The 20,850-nt window shown below is 38.3% G+C and overlaps 2 protein-coding genes across 2 annotated transcripts; both read left to right on the top strand.

Moving 5' to 3' along the window:
- Positions 1–258: 258 nt before the first annotated feature.
- igfbp6b (insulin-like growth factor binding protein 6b) lies at positions 259–4,225 on the top strand. The gene is made up of 4 exons (XM_082146287.1): positions 259–855; positions 1,696–1,730; positions 2,222–2,341; positions 2,798–4,225. Exons 1-4 carry the CDS (start codon positions 486–488, stop codon positions 2,909–2,911), a joined length of 639 nt encoding a protein of 212 aa, XP_082002413.1. The 5' UTR covers positions 259–485; the 3' UTR covers positions 2,912–4,225.
- A 2,620-nt stretch (positions 4,226–6,845) lies between these two features.
- pip4k2ca (phosphatidylinositol-5-phosphate 4-kinase, type II, gamma a) lies at positions 6,846–20,339 on the top strand. The gene is made up of 10 exons (XM_082146237.1): positions 6,846–7,298; positions 8,462–8,559; positions 8,818–8,914; positions 10,222–10,368; positions 13,173–13,319; positions 16,212–16,250; positions 16,337–16,450; positions 18,391–18,655; positions 18,765–18,868; positions 18,965–20,339. Exons 1-10 carry the CDS (start codon positions 7,137–7,139, stop codon positions 19,043–19,045), a joined length of 1,254 nt encoding a protein of 417 aa, XP_082002363.1. The 5' UTR covers positions 6,846–7,136; the 3' UTR covers positions 19,046–20,339.
- Positions 20,340–20,850: the final 511 nt, after the last annotated feature.

Raw genomic sequence — 20,850 nt, 5'->3', positions numbered from 1 at the left:
TTTCACAGATGATGCAGAAAAAGTAACCATCATAGCCAGAGTAAGTATCCTGGGCAAAGGAATGTTTCCAGATACAATAATGGGTGAGGGAAAGCTGGATCAGTGCTTGATGATTTCTAAAAGGAAAAATAATCTCTCTCTCTCTCTTTCTTTCCACCCCCCCCCCCCACACACACACACACATTCTCTCTCTCTCTCTCTCTCTCTCTCTCTCTCTCCCTCTCTCCCTCTCTCTCAGTCCCAGCCCCTGAAGGTGTCATAACTGTGCTCTCTCCCTCTCGCTCTCTATCACCGCCTTTCAGATCTTTAAAAGCCGCTGCTTGCCGTTTCTCACTCGTTCTCGGTTTGTATCCTCTGGCACTGCAGGGGACTCCCGGCTTGCAGCCTCACCAAGCAAAGCTGAAAAGCGAGCAAAGAAACAGAGAGGGGAAGAAAAAGAAACAGACTTCCAGAAATAGCATCAGCCACGTACGACAGAACCGAGCATGGAGAACCTGAGACCCAGACGCAAGATGTCTTTCCTTTCCAACTTGACACCCGTTGTCCTGTTGCTGATCGTCCACTGTGGGTCCTGGTCCCTGGCGGGTCGCTTGGGCCCCCACAAAAACTGCCTGACCTGTAAAGATGGGCAGTCCTCGGGCGCGGGCCGGGCCTCCAGGGACCCGGCCGGGGCGGCCAGCGCGACCGTGTTGGCGTCGGGGGAGCCCTGTGGGGTGTACACCCTGAGCTGCGCCAGGGGGCTTCGCTGCGTGCCCCCTCCGCGTGAACACAGCCCCCTTCAGGCTCTGCTGCAGGGCAGAGGCTTCTGCGCCAAACAGAGCAGGATGAGTCCCACCGAGAAGCCCCGCCCCACAGGTAAGAGTTTCAGCCAACGGATGCCTTTGCGGTTCCTTCCTCCGCGTTCCCGGCGTGCTCTTTTTCAGCGGCGTCGCGCCGTGCCGCATGCGGTGAACGGTAATCTGCTTTAAGTGCCAAAGCAAGATAGCTCGAGGATGCATTTCAGGTTCCACGGATGTGCTGCAAGCCGCTGTGCTGCAGTGTCCATATCAGAGGCTTGGTAGGATGACAAAACTGTAACTGAACCAAGGACATGTGCATAAAGTGCCGGGAATAGCTGCTGGTTTGCATGTGATGGCTGTAAATTCCTGAAGGGTGTAAAGGCATTTCTGTGATTTGAGGCTTTCACACATCATAAATGTGCACGATGAAGATCACTTGTAATTATGGTCATGGGTATGAATGTGCAAGGCTAGTGTGCAAGTACAGATGTGTGTCTGTGTGTGTGTGCGTATTTGCAATTGTGCACGTATGTCATGCATATGGGCATCAGAACTATTGAGAAGAGCAACAGAGGAGATGAAGAGCGAGAGTAGTGTGTGTGTGTGTGTGTGTGTGTGTGTGTGTGTGTGTGATCTTGAGTATATGTGAGTGTCACCCACATTCTGACAGTTTAATTTTATGTCTCCATCTACTGTTTACTTTAGGTCATTACAATTTAAGAGAGCCTATATTGTCAATTCATGACAATGATTTGAGGATCTATTCCCTAAAAATGTGTGGGGTTTATAGTTCAAGCAGCCTGAAGCAAGCAATATACTCTAAAAAGTACAGCCAAATATATTAATTCAGTCAAAGCACTGTCTTTCTCTCAAAAATGCAGTCATTTTTCAGTACTGATGTCCCTTTTTCTCACAGGGTCACATCCTTCACACGGTGGTGAAACAGAAAAGGTGAGTCTATCCTTTGGTTTTTGACTTCTATAATTAATGCTTACTATCTCAATTGAGCATGAAAAAGACCAACAAAAAATTTAATAAAAAAATACCATACTGGAATAGGGTTAATTGTGTTTTATTATTAATTTTGTTTTATATGAATTATGCTCAAAACATTCTGATAAAAACATTTAATAATTAATTCTAAGTATTGCAATATTGCATTTATAAATATATAAATGTGCAAGACAGGTCAGATTGTGGCTGTATAATTTAAATGGAACTTAAATGGTTTTAAAACATTCTGTATTCCTGAAAATCCAAATCTTATTTTATGATTTTATTACACCAAACTCTTTTGTGTACCTCTGAGTTGTGTTATGAATGATTTTTTTTGGCAAAATACAATGGAATGATCAAAATGTCTCTTAGAATGATCCATAATACAAATTGAAAGGTATGATATGCGATATTCCAATATGTAGTTTTCAACATTTCCTCACCAGGCTCCATGTCGTAAGCTGCTCAACACTGTCTTGCGAGGTCTTGAGCTCACCATTTTCCAGTCTGATCGCGACATCTACATCCCGAACTGTGACACACGTGGGTTCTACAGGAAAAAGCAGGTATTGGTTGAATAAATTAGGCTGGTATTGTTTGACCTTGCGGAAGTTCAGAAGCTGGTTTTGCCGCTTTAGTTTTAAATAAATGAACTGAGGAGGAGGTTTTGAAATCTGAAGGGGTATTAAAGAGACTTTTGTTAAGCTAAATGTATTTATTATATGTATTTTGTACATCCTAAGAGACTCAGTGAAGAATTAAGACTGTCATGTTTCCCATTATGTTTGTTGAGATTAATTGTTTAGTATAACATTTGATTACATCTATTTTCATCCACTAGTGGGCATATTTAATTTTGTATAAAGTTGAACCGTCCATATCTAGTTTTCATTCACTAGTGGTCATAATTTTGTTTAAAGTTTAACCATAAATTTCACACACAAAATTCGAGGCTGATAAAAGGGTAGTAAAGCACAGAAAAATGACAAATCAGAACAGAACAATCTCCTGTGGTCTTGCAGTGTCGGTCCTCTAAGGGCATGCAGCGCGGGCACTGCTGGTGCGTGGACGAGCAGGGCATCACCGTGCCGCCACGTGCCGGGGAGGATGGCACTTTACCATGTGACGGAGAGTGAGGGGAGCGACGGCCCCACAGCTCTGAGCCTGGAGGAAGAGGAGGGGTACAGGGAGAGGGGATGACTTCAGCTCGGTGCAAGACACTGCCTGACCAGGACACACCAGGGATAAACCACTTCACATGGGAACGGGCCCTAACTCAGAACGTCCAGAGCACGTTCACTGCCATAAACTCGACCATCATGAGCATCAGCATCAGAACACAGAAATAATGACCACTACACCACATGAGCTTAAGTCGAGATAGGTCAGCTCTTACAGAGAGATCTTTAATTCCTTGCCCTACAGTAGAACTTCTTGTGTGTGTGTGTGTGCGTGCGTGTGTGTGTGTGTGTGTGATAACTATGTTTGCTTCTCAATGGGCTGTTATACTGTTAAAACCGTCCCCTCTCCCCTTCTCCAACGATACACTGACTAAACTATACTTAAGAAAACGGAATATACCTTCTCGTCTAATTTATTCTGGAGTATTACTAAATTTCCTTGAATACTTTCCTTGAGGACCTGTACACATTGTCACGTAATCGACATCTAAACACTATCATAATGTGCACATTCGGAAAGTACTCCTTTTTCATTCATAAGACACTGACTGCAAACACACATCGTGGATTATTTGTACATAAGTGAGTTTATTGTGGTTGGTTGTGTCATGAGGTGGAATATTCTTGAATGCTGATGGCTGTTACCTTTTTTGAGAAGTTGTTAGGCATATTTTTATATATTTCAATATGCTATTTTATATATATATATAAATATATATAAATTGTGGATTTATTTAATGAACTACGATGCCATGTATTTTTATATTGTCAGCAGTTTTTCATTGTCAAAACAGAGCTTATTTTATTCGCTAAGTGAATCAGTGCCATATGTTGGTGACACCATACAAAGGGATTAAAAACAAAAACACAATTGAAACATACCCTTTAGAGAGCATTTACTGCTGTACATGTGTTTTTTATATTATTATTATTATTTCTTGTCAGTTGTTTCATTATTTATGTTGATCCTTCAGTATTGGAAAGTGTTACTATATCGCTTAATTTTCAATATTTCAGATTGTATTCTGGGTAATTTGTTCAGAACGCTGTGTTTTCTCATTTCCACAATGCATTGAGAAAAAAAGTGCACAAAATAATGTCTGATCAATGTACCTCACAATGATTTTGTTGTATCAATATATGTGCCAGTAGTTGTGGGCCCTTGAAAAGGAGCCCATTGCAAAAATTATAACGTGTGCAAGAACTATGAAAAAAAAAATAAAAAAAAACGGATACAGAGAAAAATAAATGCATATGTTAATATAAAAACGGACTCTTTGCAGAATCTCATTTAGAAACTCAAATGCATGAAATTGAATGTGAAAACTACTATCAAACCATATACATGCACCACTGAAATAGATGATAGAAAGCGATGAATTAGCAAAAGCAACAAGAAAGAGCAGATGCTGCTGTTGGCAGCCAAAATACAGCCATATGGTCATACAAATGTCATCATTCAAATATTGCCTTGTGCATATTGAGCTATGGTGACTGTGCATTTCTGTGAGCCTAGAGCAGATTTTGCTTACTAAGAATGACTGTGTATGCTGTATCAGGCTATAATATCTTGTTATATCAGCCAAGTAGATACATATAATGTTATTTATTCCGTTTAATTATCATAAAAATGTAAGAGTAAATGTTTTGAGTGCTGGAGCTTTTGTGCCAAGACAGATTCATGCACATGTATATTCACACAGCAATCCATATGCTTGTTTCCAAGGTAACAACATAGCCTATAGCAGAATATAGCATATGTCTGCGCTTTCATCATGTCCTACTTTCTATCACTGTCACTTGGAGAGTAAGAAACATTTTTGTATGCATGTATTATTCGGGGCAAGGGTGATATGGGCAAAAATATAGGCCTAAATGACATTTTTACCCACACATATTCACGACATTTGATAAAGTAATAAAATAATAATAATAATAAAAAAAGTTCCTTATTCTTAAAATGTAAGATTTCTGCGCCACTAGAGACATCAAACGAAATAATGACTTTTCAAAAGACAACTCCAACTGTCTGTTAATATACTTTGGGCCCTATTTTAACGATCTAAGCGCATGGCCTAAAGCGCAGTGGAAAGACCGAAGTCGTCGGCGCAAACAGAACTGCTCGTGTGTGAGGTAAAAGTGCACAAGCAGACGATCTACGGGACAAGGCGGATTTCACCATATCTTTATGTACACAATAATAATCTTTTACATTGTAATCCTTTTATTTTAAATATTAGGCATGTTTGTGTACTGCTGTGCGTCCATGTGTGTTTAATAAGCAGAGTGTATGCGCGTTGTGGACCCGCCACATAAAAAAATAAAAAAATTGCTCCATTGACTTTAGACCAGGTTTCAGTTGGCCAATGGCGAAGTCTATTTCTGTTGCCTCAAAATTAACAACGTGCCAACAATGCGCCAGAACACACCTCGTTTTCAGACCAGCACACCCATGGGCGCAAATGCATTTGCTATTTAAACAATGTGGGGCAGGACGTGAAAATGTTAACTGCGTCGGACTGAAACTAGCAAAAAACACTTCGCGCTTTGCGCTGGGTGTAAGATAGGGCCCTCAGAGTGTATTTGACTGACAAAAAATAAATATACTAATTTACTGATTTCGACAGCTTTTAGGAAAATGTGAATAGTGCTTACCTGTGCAAAAGCTGCACTTAAAGTAATGCCCTGGTGGTTGTCAGGGCATTGCTATATGAGTAATTCAAACAGTCCTCTGAGTGACATTTCAGGCGTTGTTATGCAGGTTTTGGGTAGTTGCTTACTTGCCCGAGTCAAAAGTCCACCCCTAAGTCTCTATTCTGATCCCCAAACGCTTCGAGTTCGTCCTTCAATCATGAAAAATCGCCCTCCGATTTGAGTTTTCAGTCCAGTGACTGGAAGTCCTACTCAATTCCGCGAATCGGTTCTTTCGTACAAATCGTTGATTCTTGATGTCATTACGAAGCGCCTGACATATTTGCGTATATTACATGCTCTAAACATTAATTGCAACAGTAGCCTATTATTTATTTGATCATACAATGTTTTTGTCTTGGAAAGTATCATATTAATGTGAGAAAATGGACTAAAGCTGCCTCTTAGCTATACGCAAAATATATATTTCCTGATAGGCCTATGATTAACAACCAATAGCCAATTTAATTTCTAATAGGCTATATAGAATATTCAGAATAATACATTGTATTAATATATTACAATATATTTAATAATACATAAGGAATTGCCACTTTTGATATATTGAGAAATATGACATTATGAAATGTGTAACTATATGCAAACAATAAAGTGAGATAAAAGTGTATGAGTATGTGTTTAGCTTTATGCGTTAAGTCATGAAAGATAAATTAATTCATTTAAAATTCTAGTAGGCTAGTTTTTGTCTTCATATATATATATAGTATAGCCATACATGTTTCATGCATATATTGTAGTATATTGAAAAGTATAAGCACTAGTTTCCACATGGAAAAGTATTATGTAATGTAAGCATTTTATTTTCCAGTATATTCCCATAATTTTATGTGTTGTAAGGGAAGCCATCTTTTAAAAAGTTCATAAACAAACATCTGCTTAGAATGACATTAGAAACCAAAAATCAAGAAAGACACATGAGTCACTTCTTTAATATAATATAAATAAGGTCCGATCCAGTCCAATTCGTGAACGAACCGATATTGTGAATCGGTTCAACTGAATCATTGAAAAGATCCACTTCAAAATGAACGGTTTGATCAAATATGTCATTCATGTCACTAGCAAGAACGAGTTTAATAGTTATGGTTAGATAAATGCTTATATTTTCCCACTATCTCATCTCACCTGTAAAACTACATGACATGACGTAGGCTACACTCAGGTGAGATCCTGCCTGACTCACATTCCTGCTGTCACAATACATCAAGATCTGTTCCTCTGAACTTGTGGGAGGAGCATCTGGATCACTGCCACACTTCAGCAACCTAGTGTTGTTCACTTCCATGGAGAATCGGTCCATCTGGGCCTGCAAAACACAGCGGAAAACCGGCCCCCGCGGCTAAGCTTAGCGCTTGTGCTGTTCGACCGTTGATTGTCAGTTAGAGGAACCGGAGCAGGAACAGAGGGAGGCGGATCCGAGAGGAAAACAGACCGCTGCTGCTGCGTTACAGGGGAGTGACCGACAGTGATGATGGCGTCTCTCGGTAACACCGGCAGCGCCTCCAGCCCGATGGTCATGCTCGCCCCCAAAACCAAGACCAAAAAGAAACATTTCGTGCAGCAGAAGGTGAAAGTGTTCCGGGCGAGCGACCCGATGCTCAGCGTGTTCATGTGGGGCGTTAATCATTCGGTAAGGTGGTTTTTGATTCACTTTACATCCTACATCACACAACTGCCATTTTATGAGCTAACTTAACAGTTAGCTGCAAGCACGTATATTTGGGGATATGAGATATTTAAAGCATTGTCTATAGTAATATAAAAAAATACATGATTAGTGTGTACTGTTATTGATATGGTATTGACATATGAGGTCACGCGCAAACCGGATATACATTGTTTCAATGCACGCGGCGAATTTGCAACTGTTGCTAGCGAACGATGTCCGATTTGTGAATGAATCGTTCTTTTGAGTCGAATCTTTGAAAGGATCAGAGCTAACAGTCTCGTCGTTTCTTGAACGACTCACAGACTGAATCGGAGTCATCCGATTCTAGTCGGCTGTTTAGGACATGTCTGACTTGAATTGTTAATTTTAGTATAGTTTAATTTAAATACAAATTACAATTAGATTCTAAACGTTTTTTGTGTGTGATCTGAATCGCGGCTTCATTGAAATGGCACACATGTAGCCTAATTCCAAAAATCACCCATATTACTAAACGTATTAAACATATGTGCCTGTATATAACTTTATTGTAACGTTTTAGAGCATGTAATATGCCACTCTGGAATGACGGGGACCACGTAATGTAATAATAACGTCATGAGGTAAACGAATCACTGAATCGTTGCTTTGAACGGTTCATTGTCACTGTTCGAAAGAACCGTTTGACAAGAATCCGATTTCTCATCACTAACTGTTTCAGAGAAAGTCAATATTGTAAATATATACATTTCATAATCTTAAATTTGTCTTTTCCATATAATATTTTCCCCTATTTATATTAAACAATTTAGTCAAAATACACTAATCATGCAGTCGATCTAAATTATTTAAATGCAGTACAAATTATCATTGAAATTCCAACTGGAATCCTTTACACATTCCTTTAAGACTTTCGAGGGATTGGGAAGTAATTGCCTATAGGTGCAAGTTTGTGTTATATGAAGCATTTGGTTGTTGCATAATTAGAAGACTGGGAAATCTTCATGCAGTGACTTGTCAGAAGAGAGCATATACATGCATTGAGTCATTCAGTGTTGGGATATGGATCTCAAATCTGCCAGTGCAGAATTCATTTCAGATGCAACTTTTTTTTTAAATGAATTTTTACCCACTCTGTTTTCCAGATAAATGATTTAAATCAAGTTCCAGTGCCCGTCATGCTGCTCCCTGACGACTTCAAAGCCAACACCAAAATTAAAGTGAACAACCATCTCTTCAACAAGTATTTATCAAAAGCACATCATTATTTTACACACATTTTCATTGCACAGTGTGTGCTGTGCCTACAGCTGCAGTAGGAACATGTTCACCTTCATTTCGATGTAATGAAAGTGAAAGGTTGTAATTGGCAGCTTTTCTGCAAAACAGTAACATCAATGCAGCATTTTGCCTTCAGATGATGGGAAATGCAGAGTGTGAAATGCAGTATACTGAAAAAGCTTTCAATGCAAATGTAAAATGACCGTTCTGTGCCTTACAGGGAGAATCTTCCAGGCCATTTTAAATTTAAGGAGTACTGTCCACAAGTTTTCAGGAACCTCAGGGAGCGATTTGGAATTGAAGATCTTGACTACCAGGTGACCTTTTTTCCTTTATTTAAAGTGCCCAAGTATGCTATTTTAAAGGTTCCTATTTTTATTTTGGAGGTCTCCTACTATGCGTTTACATTACATGCATCCAAAAAACACTTTAATTTTCTCATAACATACATTGCAGCATCACCCATTTTCTCACTGTGTTTGATAAAGGATTCAATCTCTCTAAACTCCTCCTTTCCGAGAGTCTACTCTGCTCTGATTGGTCAGATGACCCAGTCTGTTGTGATTGGTCCACCGCTTACGGCGCGTGTCGGAAATTTTTTTCCATTACCATATTTAAAATTTGCAGACCTTTAACATTCACAAACAGCTATATTACACATTACATGAAAGGTATCCGAAAAAGCATCATGGGTGAAACTTTTTAAAAACTCTGATGCAATGCAGCCCTTAGGGGCTTTCGCACCAGAGGAACCTTTTCATAGTTCCTAGAACTATTGGCAGAAGTACCCATTTTTTGGCATGTTCACACCGCAGGAACTAGGAACAATTTTAGTTGGAGGAACTAATTTAGTTCCTACTTCAGAGTCGGTCTAAACCAGCACTATAGGAACTACCAGTGATGTTAGTGTACGCTGATTGGCCGAACGCACTCGAAACACCAGCACCCGCCATTAAAAAAAAAAAACATTTCGATTATAGCCTATATTTTTACTCCAGAAACTTTCTCTACGAACATGGAAAACAGTGATAGATGGGCCTCTTAACCTTTACGCTGAGGAGAAAATCCAACGCAACTTTGAGGGGACCAAGCCAAACATGATTATGTATTTCTGCTCATCTAGCAACATGGGACATCAACCACACGGCATACGCTAATACCTTTTTTCATTTACTGTCTGCTTCCTATGTATAACAGATCTATCTAATAACGTATTAGACAGGACTGTTAGACAGATCGTAAACGAATGAACATGGAGAGTGCGAGCAGGTGTGTTTTCAGGCTCTGGTGTTCTCATCGCTGTCAAAATAAAAGTCAAAACAACAAGCGCGGCTTACGTCACTTCAGAGTTACTACTGGCGGTGCGAATTCAACCAGGAAAATGTTCCTAGGGGAACCATTAGTTCTCGGAGAACCACCCTGGTGGCTAGTTCCTAGAACTACCCGGTGCAAAAGCCCCTATTGATAAACCATCTTGTATTTGGACATTTTAAATTTCTCAAATATATTCAAGCTGTTGTTGTCACTTGTCAAAAGTGTTTTTTTTTTCTTTTTTTTCTTGAATATAATATTACTGCTAAATTTGGTCTGAAGTTTTCATGCGTGCATGGATGTTTTCCATCAGGTGTCCCTGGCCCGCAGTGCGCCCATGAAAGGCGATGGACAGGGAGAAGGTCTTCTCTTCACGTCCTATGACCGTACGCTGATAGTGAAGCACATCTCCAGTGAAGAAGTAGCCGACATGCACAACATTCTGTCCGAGTATCACCAGGTATCTCACAATGTTCAGGACATTCATGCTTAAGTCAGGACAATGGTCAGGACATTCATGCTTAAGTCAGGACAATGGTCAGGACTTAAAGCTGCAGTCGGCAAGTCTGGCAGATTGGGTCGATTAGCCAAAATGTTGAATGTTTACAACTCTCATGCCCCTCCCCACTACCAGCGAGCACCCTCCCATCGAGGTCGTGCTCGTCAGTGCGTCACTGTGCGTGTGTACCTGATTTTCTGTGAACGTGTCCGTCTCTTCAGCATCTATCAACACCATGGACTCGGAGGTAGGCTGCCCTGGCTAATCTATCCATAGATAGCAATAACCAAGGAATTGGAAGCTTGTTAGTGGATTTTCTCTCCGCCATCACGCTTCATGCAATCTCCAGGCGAACTTCAGGCGTGGCGTGTGCATGTGATATTAACGTGCGCGAGTGAGGGGGGTCTGTGGCGTGTGCACGACCTGTGATTGACAGTCAGATCTCACACCCCCCTGCGCTGATTGGACCCGATGATCCGGGAGCGGTGGATTTTTGCAAAACAAATAACACGCTCCAGGTGGAGTTAGAAGCTCGGGTTTTTTTCTAAAACCATCTTATTTATGTTGTTCTGTCGGATTATAGTGTCAATTTCACTGAATATGATCAAAAAAAAATTGCCGACGGCAGCTTTAATATCTGCTCAACTGCTGTATCTTTCATGAAGATGTGATAGCTGAGTGTCTTAAACACATTGGTATTTATGTAGAAAGTGGTGTCAGATCAGGTCAGGTAAGACTGCTACAGTCCAATCATCTGTTCAAATGAAATTTATAACTTTTCCACCGAAACCTAGTATGCCAACAAAACTGTCAGGAGGCTTTGTCTTATTTATTAAGCTTAAGCATCAAAAATTAAAAGCTTGTTGTAAAAAATAGACACATTGTATTGCATTTGTGTTATACTTTGAGCTTGTTTTGCTGTCCTCTTTCTTTTACTTATTTGTATGTCATTATACACTGCCCGGCGCAAAAAAAAAAAAGGATTTAAATAGGCAAATGCTTAAGAGTCTATGACTGGATCGTTATTGCAGTGATTATTATGTTTCTGGCATGTTATATGTTTGGCAACAGTTCTTCTAACCCTAATTGATGGAGTGTGTAGCTTTTCATTTCGTAGACAACCATGTAGGAAGACACATCATGGCCATATTCCAGGATGACAATGTCAAGATTCATCAGGCTCAAACTGTGAAAGAATGGTTTGGAGGGAGCATGAAGAATCATTTTCACACATGAATTATCACCTTTGAGTTCAGATCTTAAATTCATTGAGAGTCTTTGGGATGTGCTGGAGGAGACTTTACAGAATGCTAGACTCTTGCATTGGCAATACAAGATCTTGACCAAAAACTGATGCATCTTTTGATGGAAATAAATGTTGTGATGTTATTTCCATCAAGGGGTGCATTTTTTTTTTTTTTTGGTAAAGATCAACATCCCAAAGACTTTCAATGAATTTATGGTCTGGTCTGATAATTCATGTGTGAAATTGATTCTTCATGCTCCTCCAAACCATTCTCTCACAGTTTGAGCCTGATGAATCTTGACATTGTCATCCTGGAATATGGCCATGATGTGTCTTCCTACATGGTTGTTTAAGAAATGAAAAGCTACACACTCCATCAATTAGGGTTAGAAGAACTGTTGCCAAACATTTAACATGCCAGAAACATAATTATCACTGCAATAATGATCCAATCAAAGACTCTTAAGCATTTGCCTATTAAAATCCAAACAGCGACTTTTTTGTTTTTGGCCAGGCAGTGTGGTTTACGTATTACACAATTTTGCTTGTGTTGGAGAAATAATCTGTCAAAGAATTCAGACTCCAGCTATTTTTATGTTTTGTTTTTCCCAGTTGGGATCCACACGCCCTGTCGTTCATTTCCTCTTTACATTGTCATCCAAACTTGTTCAGTCACTGAAATCATTTTCATGTTCCATCGCACTTCCTTGATATAGGTAAATTTCTCTTTTTATGATTGACAATGAGCTTTATTGTTCTGGGTGCTTATTTAAAGGTGTAGTAGGTGCAGTATGTTTATGTTTATGTTAATAGTGGATACAGCGGTGTGTATAATGACACATATTGGCACGCATATGGCATCATGATAAAGTTCTGGGTTACCATTGTATAATAAAAATTTTAGGTCTGTTTGTCATGAATTGTCTTAAAAAGACAGTGACTTTTTTTATTTTATAGATATAAAACATTTTAAGAGCTCTTTAAGACGTCAATCAGCCTCAGTGTGGCCGCGTTCATGTGAATCATAGGTTAGTTTAGCGTTTGTGTGCTTCTGGCTTGTTTACAGTGCTGTGACAGCCATGAGAAAAGTATGTGTGAACTTGTTTAACAGTTTCCATTGTAGCTGAATGAGTAGATCTTAATCTAGACTGTGCTTCTGCATTTGCGCTGCCTTTATATTCACGACATGTCCTGAGGGTGCACACTTAGCCAGGAATCAGTCTCAACAAAATTGCTATTAAATTATAAGATGATATTTGCTTTTAAGTGCTATTGGCATGCCTTTCCCTTCATATTTCATGCAGCTTTAGTGCAGCACAGCGCAGAGTTGGTCAATAATGCAGACAGAGAAAAACATTAATTTATTTTGCCTGTGGGCTTGTTTTAGTACTGGATACCATATGCTACCCAAAGTTCATTGTTTATGAACTGTGTGCCATTGCATGAACATTTTAACCATAAACTTTATGGGTAAAGCTCATGAAATGTAACTCTTTGTGTTTTGTGTTGTGTCTCACAGCATATAGTGAAGTGTCATGGCAGTACACTTCTCCCTCAGTTTCTGGGCATGTACCGTGTTACAGTGGAGAGTGAGGACACGTACCTGATCGTCATGAGGAACATGTTCAGCCACAGACTCGTTGTCCACAGGAAGTACGATCTGAAGGTAGGGGCAGTTCCTCGCAGCTGAGATGTTGCTGAATCATCAGGATGGTTTTGACTGATGCTGTGGGACTTCACTTTTCATAGCATGACTGATATTTGTCGTTGCACATCATTAACTTCTCGAGCAATAAGCAAACAGCACTTAAATCATGCTTCACATCCCCTTAGACCTGGTTTAAGAGATTTAGGTGGACATGATTGATGAGTAGTTCATGAAGAGTATCTCTGTTATGCACCTGTTATTGAGGAACTGAGTGCTGGGTTTCACTGTCAAAGCTGTAAATTGAAACAGTGCATTCCTGTGGAGGAAATTCAACGAAAAAAGGATGTTTTTTACATTAAATGTGTATTAAACCTATAACATTTTACATTGATAAGATCTAAACCTATATATATATATATATATATATATATATATATATATAGTAAATCATTTATTTATTTTTTCATTTGATCAGTTCAATTCATTTCAATGAATATTTTTGAACATTTTTTATGTTTTGCATTTAACATTTTTAATCAACATGAAAATAGTGGCTGTTTTGTCAAAATTATGGAGCATGTGATCACCAATATTTATGTATTTGCTTTGTGATATATTTACACTAAAGTTCAAAAGTTTGGGGTTGGTAAGAGTTTTTAAAAATGTTTTTGAAAGAAGTCTCTCATTCTCACCAAGGCTGGATATATTTGATAAAAAATACAGTAATATTGTGAATTATTATTATTACCATATCAAATAACTTTTCTATTTGAACTTATTTTAAAATATAATTTATTCCTGTGATGTCAAAGCTGAATTTTCAGCATTATTACTCCAGTCTTCAGTGTCACATGATCCTTCAGAAATCATTCTAATATGATGATTTGCTGCTCAAGAAACATTTATTATTATTAGTTGTGCTGATTCATATTTTTTGTGTGGAAACTGTGATTTCAGGATTCTTTGATGAATATAAAAAAACCCAGCATTTATTCTAAATAGAAATCCTTAGTAACATTTTAAATATTACTGTCACTTTTTTAATCAATATTACTGAATAAAAGTATTAATTTCATGAGTATAAGCTTACTGACCCCAAATAATAATAATAATAATGCTATATCTATTATCAAGTATGTGAATGGCAGGAGTATCTTTGTTTTTGCTCCTGGTGTGAACAGATCTTAAAGGTAGGGTAGGCAATTCCGGAGAGGCTAACAAATATCAAACTAGCTTTGAATATGAACACAACTTTCATGAATTTTGAAGCCTAAATGCAGTCGCCAGCAGTAAAAAGCTAAATGTTGGCTATAAACGAACTACACCATGCATGGTCCCACGACTTCAACGTCACCATCATTAAGCTTCCGACAACTCTTTCAGTTTTTATCAAAAAACATTTTACCAGAAAGTTTGAGTTAGAATAGTTTATAAGAGCACAATTATAAGCATAACAAGGCTGTAAAAGCAGACTGAGTGATGTTTACTCTCCTCGACTGCCTCTGTAGTCCCATTTAGCCACTTGTTAGTAACCTCCTTTTTCATTACAATCATGTAACAGCTTAAAAAGATCACGAGTGGGGTAATACTGATGTATTTTATGTCGTAGAATAAAACATGAAAGTGTCTTGAGCTTGAGTTCACCACAGACCTTTTTTTACCATTTACAAAAATCCCATTCAAAAAACCCATTGACTTCAAGGGATACTCCACTTTAAAATGAAAATTCTGTCATCATATACTCACCCTCATGTTGTTTCAATCCTTTATGAATTTCTTTCTTCTGCTGAACAAAAAGGAAGATATTTAGAAGAATGTCAGTAACCAGACAGTTTCTGGTCTCATTGACTTCCATAGTATATTTGTTTCCTACTATGGAAGTCAATGAGACCAGAAACTGTCTGGTTACTGACATTCTTCTAAATATCTTCCTTTCTGTTCAGCAGAAGAAAGAAATTCATAAAGGATTGAAACAACATGAGGGTGAGTATATGATGACAGAATTTTCATTTTAAAGTGGAGTATCCCTTCCAGGACGATGGAACCGGAAGTGCTAAAATGCTAACTCGTTTCCATGTTTTGGCCTACAAAGTGATGTCATATCTGCACCACTCTATTGAATAGCTACTTTAATCTCCTTTTAAAAAGACAAAACATTTCAGGATTCACACTTGTAAGCAGTTGCTGCTGTAAATCCCAAAAAGTGACCGTGAACCAGCCACAGTAAATACCTTTCCTAATTAGGCCTACACTGCATAAACCTTATCTTTTCTGATAAATAATATAATTCGATAAAAGTTCATACATGGATTAGTTACAGTTATTTTTGGGGTAAATTATTGGCTATTTTTTGGATAAATTAACCAAAGGATTAATTGACCATTCAGAAAATAAACAATAGATTAACCATAAAAAATAATCAATAGATTAATCCATTGAAAAAATAATCGTCAGTTTCGGCCCTGCATAAATCCGAGTCCGAGGACGTGAAAAGATCCGGGGAGAATGTCAGGGTATAATGTCTCGTATAATTACGGTTATGACATGGCGTGAATGCAACGTAAGCTTGTTGTTTTGGTTGTGGAGGAACTGTAAAAATGTTTGATTCTGAGATTTCCACAGAAGATATATGTACATGTTTTAATATTTACCATTTCTATTATTGATTGCTATCATGTGAAGAGAGTTTCAACCAGTATAACAAAAAGTGTATTAAAACAAATTGCCTACCCTACCTTTAACACCCACTACCTTGTTTATTGCTATTTTGATTTTGATTGCACTTATGATGTACAACAGACTAAAACTCATCAAAAACTGTCTGTTAGTTAGAGCACCTGATGCTGATACATTTAATGAAAGACACATTCAAGACTGTCTTGAAGTGTTTAACTCTTGTGTGTTCTTCAGGGATCCCTGGTAGATCGTGAGGCCAGTGACAAAGAGAAGGTAGGACATCAGTCCAGTTAAAGTTACCTGATACAACATCAGACACAAACTCTTCGGTCTTGACATTCTTGCTTCTTCTAATGCAGGTAAAAGAGCTGCCCACTTTTAAAGATGTGGATTTCAGAAATAACATGCAGAAGGTGTATGTGACAGAGGAACAGAAAGAGAAGATTATGGAGAAGCTAAACCGAGATGTAGAGGTAAAGATATACACAATGAAAATTTGGACTTTTTAAAAATGTATATTTCACTCTAGCCACGTTTACATGCACTCGAATAATCTGTTAGTGATTGGGTTGATGGGACTGAACAGACTTCGTGTAAACACCTCGATCGATCTGATCAGATTGTAAGGGGTGGTGTACACCTGAAATAATCCATTCAACAGGAAAAAAATGAATCTGACTCTTGTCTCGATCGGACATGTGCAGTGCCATGATGCATTTGTTCACCTACATTTTACGTCATACAAACAGGCGTATGATTATTTACATCTTAAGTCTTATGAACTGGTCACTGGATGAGACTGATTATTTTATAAAAAACTCAAGGAATCAAGGGGAAAAAAAACAATTATACTCGGTATGAATTGGATTGCAACATTTACCCCTGGTTTCACAGACGAGGCTTAAGACCAAGACTAAAATGCATGTTTGAGCTGTTTTAACTGAAAGCAACTTGCACTGACATCTCTTAAAATATGTCAGAGCCATTGTTTTGTCTCAAGATTCACACCAGTAATGTTTTTTTTCTAAGGCACATTTATTAAAACTACTTGAATGTCCTAATTGAACTAAGACCTAATCCTGGCTGAATCTAAGGCCTGTCTGTGAAACCAGGTTCATAACAAAGTTATTTCACTCGGTGGCCGTCTTTGAAGCGCCTCTTGGGCAGCTATTTCAGTCATAGTGCAGCTTCTATCTCTTTGAATTGGGAAACAATAAATTCTCCAAAGCTGTTGACAAAGCTTACAATTAAATATTTTACATTTTGTTTCTAAATGCTCACATCATGACAAAAATCTGCATTTTCAAGGCTGGTCCAGCCAATGAGCGTCACTGCAGTTAGCGATTGACGATTGGTTCTCCTATTTAGAAGGCGGGGCTTATTTCGCCATATTGCCCGTTGCACTTTCTCCCATTCATAGTAATATGAGTGCACCGTCTTTGCATACCTAAAGTCTTTGGTTTATAAAAACAGAACTTCCAGAATCTGAAATTGGATTGGATTCATTCCAATTGATGAAAATTAGTGCATATAAACACACTTTAGATTAGGGTCCAATTCTCACTATTAAATAACTGTTAACTGTGACTTTTGCCTTAATAAACTCCGAATTACTGCTTATTAATAGTAAGTAAGGTAGCTTATATTTAGGTATTGGTAGGATTAAGGGATGTAGAGTATGGTAATGCAGAATAAGGCATTAATATGTGCTTTATAAGTACTGATAAACAGACAATATCCTAGTAATATGCATGCTAATAAGCAACTAGTTAATAGTGAGAATTGACCGTTCGCAAAGACCCGCCCCCTTTAGTTACTGTTGCTATGTCCGACAAGCGACGCCGCTCTCGCGCCACACCATGTTCTCACTCAGTAAAAAATACATCGCGGAGCAGAGAGGACACTGACAACGCGCTGACAGACAGGACAGACCAGGTTACTTTTGATATGAAACAAAGTCTCACCTTTCGAATTTGGTCATTTTTTAAAGAAATTTAAACAATAAATACCGTTTTGTGGCTCTTTAATGTGTCTGACAGATCGCTGTAGAGCCTCTTAAAGCTGCTTGTGAACCGATCATCTCTTACTTCTAGTTAATTTATAGCATCAAATAAACATGAAAGAACATAAGAAGGAATGTTGTTTTAACCGCGGAAAGATGTCAGTACACTCCGTTTTTCAAGTTCAAATCCTCCAATGTTAATCTACTAACTCTCCTGACTGCTTTGTCGGACAAAAATGGCGGATGGCGGATTATGATTGGTCAGATCGCCTGTCAATCAAACTCCCTGCGAAGGGTCAATTGGACCCTAAACTACAGTAAAGTGCTACCAAACGAACTACTGGAGGATGAACCACAAGAGGTTATAAAATGGTGATGTTAATATTTCCATTAATCTTTCTATGATGATAGTTCCTGGTGAAGCTGAAGATAATGGACTACAGCCTGTTGCTGGGCATCCATGACGTGGCCCGTGGCGAGCGGGACGATGAGGATGCCGAGGAGCCCTGCTGTGAAGATGACGCTGATCCCGAGAACGGCCTCGCTCCGACTGCACAGGTCGGCTCTTACGGCACGTCGCCGGAGGGCATCGCCGGTTACATGAACTCCTTCAAACCCCTGGGCCCTGGAGAATTTGACCCTTACGTTGATGTATACGCTGTCAAAAGCGCAACAGGTAAGTTCTGGCCTGTAAAACGGAGGGACCCAAACCCACTCTGTGTCAAGCATGTATGGAAGTGGGAAATGGGAAAGGATGTTACATGTGTGCTTGTGTTGGATTCCAGGAGCGCCACACAGGGAGGTGTATTTCATGGGCCTCATTGACGTGTTGACACAGTACGACACTAAGAAGAAAGCTGCCCACGCGGCAAAGACCGTTAAACATGGCGTAAGTGGAAAAACACTTTTAATGCGCACTTGTCCAATATAATTCTGAGATATGGGAGGTTATAATAACATGACTCATTCTTTTCCTTCCTTTCAGGCTGGTGCTGAAATATCTACGGTTCATCCAGAGCAGTATGCCAAACGATTCCGGGAATTCATCTCCAACATTTTTGCGTAACCACCTCTGGGTGTCCTTATCCACACTTATCACAAGGTCACATTTTACCCCAAAATCAAAAGAAATTTTTTTTATTATATTTTGCATTGCAGAAATTAGGCCTTTTGTTTGTTATATTTCATTGGGACATTTATTTTTATGACAATAAATCACATTTGCCCCCCTCCCCAAAATTGTCATTACTGTAATATGCCCAGATGTTTTTTTTTGTTTTTTTTTTGAGAATCTCATTGCATGCATTCGTACACACACACACACACACACACACACACACACACACACACACACACACACAAGTACACATACTTTTTTATAAAAAATTACTGTTATTGCCATGAAAATTATATATATATAATTAATAATAAAAATTATATATATATATATATATATATATATATATATACAATTTTTATTTTTTTTGGTTTATTTATACATTTTTGTTTATTTATACATATAAAGTACACACACACATACTCGTTACAATAATACAGTGCATATACTATTTATTTTTTTGCATTATAATGAGAATTTGGAGGGGAAATGTGCTTAATTGTAATGAAAATAATTTGTGAATACAAAAAAACTAATTAAATGGACTTATTAGGCTTAATTTTTAAGCAAAATATAATATCTTATTTCTTTCTTTTGAATTTTAGGATGAAATATGCACCGGACATGTTCTTCACACGCTTTGTCAGATTCACTCCACATGTTTCTGCAGTTTCTATCTACTGTCGTCATATTGATTAGTCGATATCTTTTAGCGCCTGTTGGCTGTGCTTCATATTTTCATATAGTTCCATAACACGATATTTAAGAATGACATGTTGTCGGGAACTTCACATTCTCATCCACACTACATCTACATTCATTAAGTGCATCTTCACAAATTAATAGAACTAGATTCACACGAACCACAACCCATGTGACACAACCCACAAACATGGGAACATTGCCTAATCTTTTAAGGAGATATGACTCCAAACCTGTAGCAGTGACATAACTTGTTCTTGGTGTGCTCTCTCTCGCTCTCCCTCTCTCTCTCTTTGGACTTTGGATTGGCAGAGAGAGAATCCACCGCCTTAACCATTTGCTGAACCGATTCTGGAGGAATAGCAGAAACTCATGTTGTCTGATGCTTTAAGTGCATGCTAGCTTCACTTGATATGCAGCACTAGAATGTTGTGAGGAGGGAAACAAGATACTTTGTAAAAAAATAAATAAATAAAAAAGACCAGCTGGGGACCCTAAGTGTACAGTAAGGGTCTAGATTAAAGTAATATTATGAATTGAATGCTGACTGTTTGTATGAACGGATGGAGCACACACTATTATTTTCTCTTATTTGAGCTATTTTATGCAGTTAGCCTTAATGCCGAAAAGAGGAATTTTGTAGTTTGTAGTAGAAATACTTTAGCAACACTGAGCTGATTTAGTATAAAAATAAATGCCTTATTGTTGCATTTTATTTATTTTGCAAATCAGTGTTTGGACCAAATATATTTTTCAGAGATTTCCAAAAACATGGTTTCTGTTATTTATTCATTTTAGGTTTGTATGGCACAATTATATCCATAACAGTTGTAATTTAAACTGTATTTTTAGAGCTGTTTTAACACCTTAAGATGATGTTACATTGTGCTCACATAATGCACGTAACGACTGTAATTACAATAATGTGCATTCTTAAGTACAATAAAACTTCTTTTTTTTTTTTGCTATATATTGGGTGAAACAGAAATTGAGTCCACATTTACATAGAGAAGATTTGTATACAGTTTCAGTCAACCGTTTATACTGCCTAT

Source organism: Leuciscus leuciscus, assembly GCF_965113295.1.
Source record: "Leuciscus leuciscus genome assembly, chromosome: 18".
NCBI classification, from domain to species: Eukaryota; Metazoa; Chordata; class Actinopteri; order Cypriniformes; family Leuciscidae; genus Leuciscus; species Leuciscus leuciscus.
The sequence above is the reverse complement of the archived record's forward strand: the minus strand, read 5'-3'. Positions and strand labels throughout refer to the sequence as shown.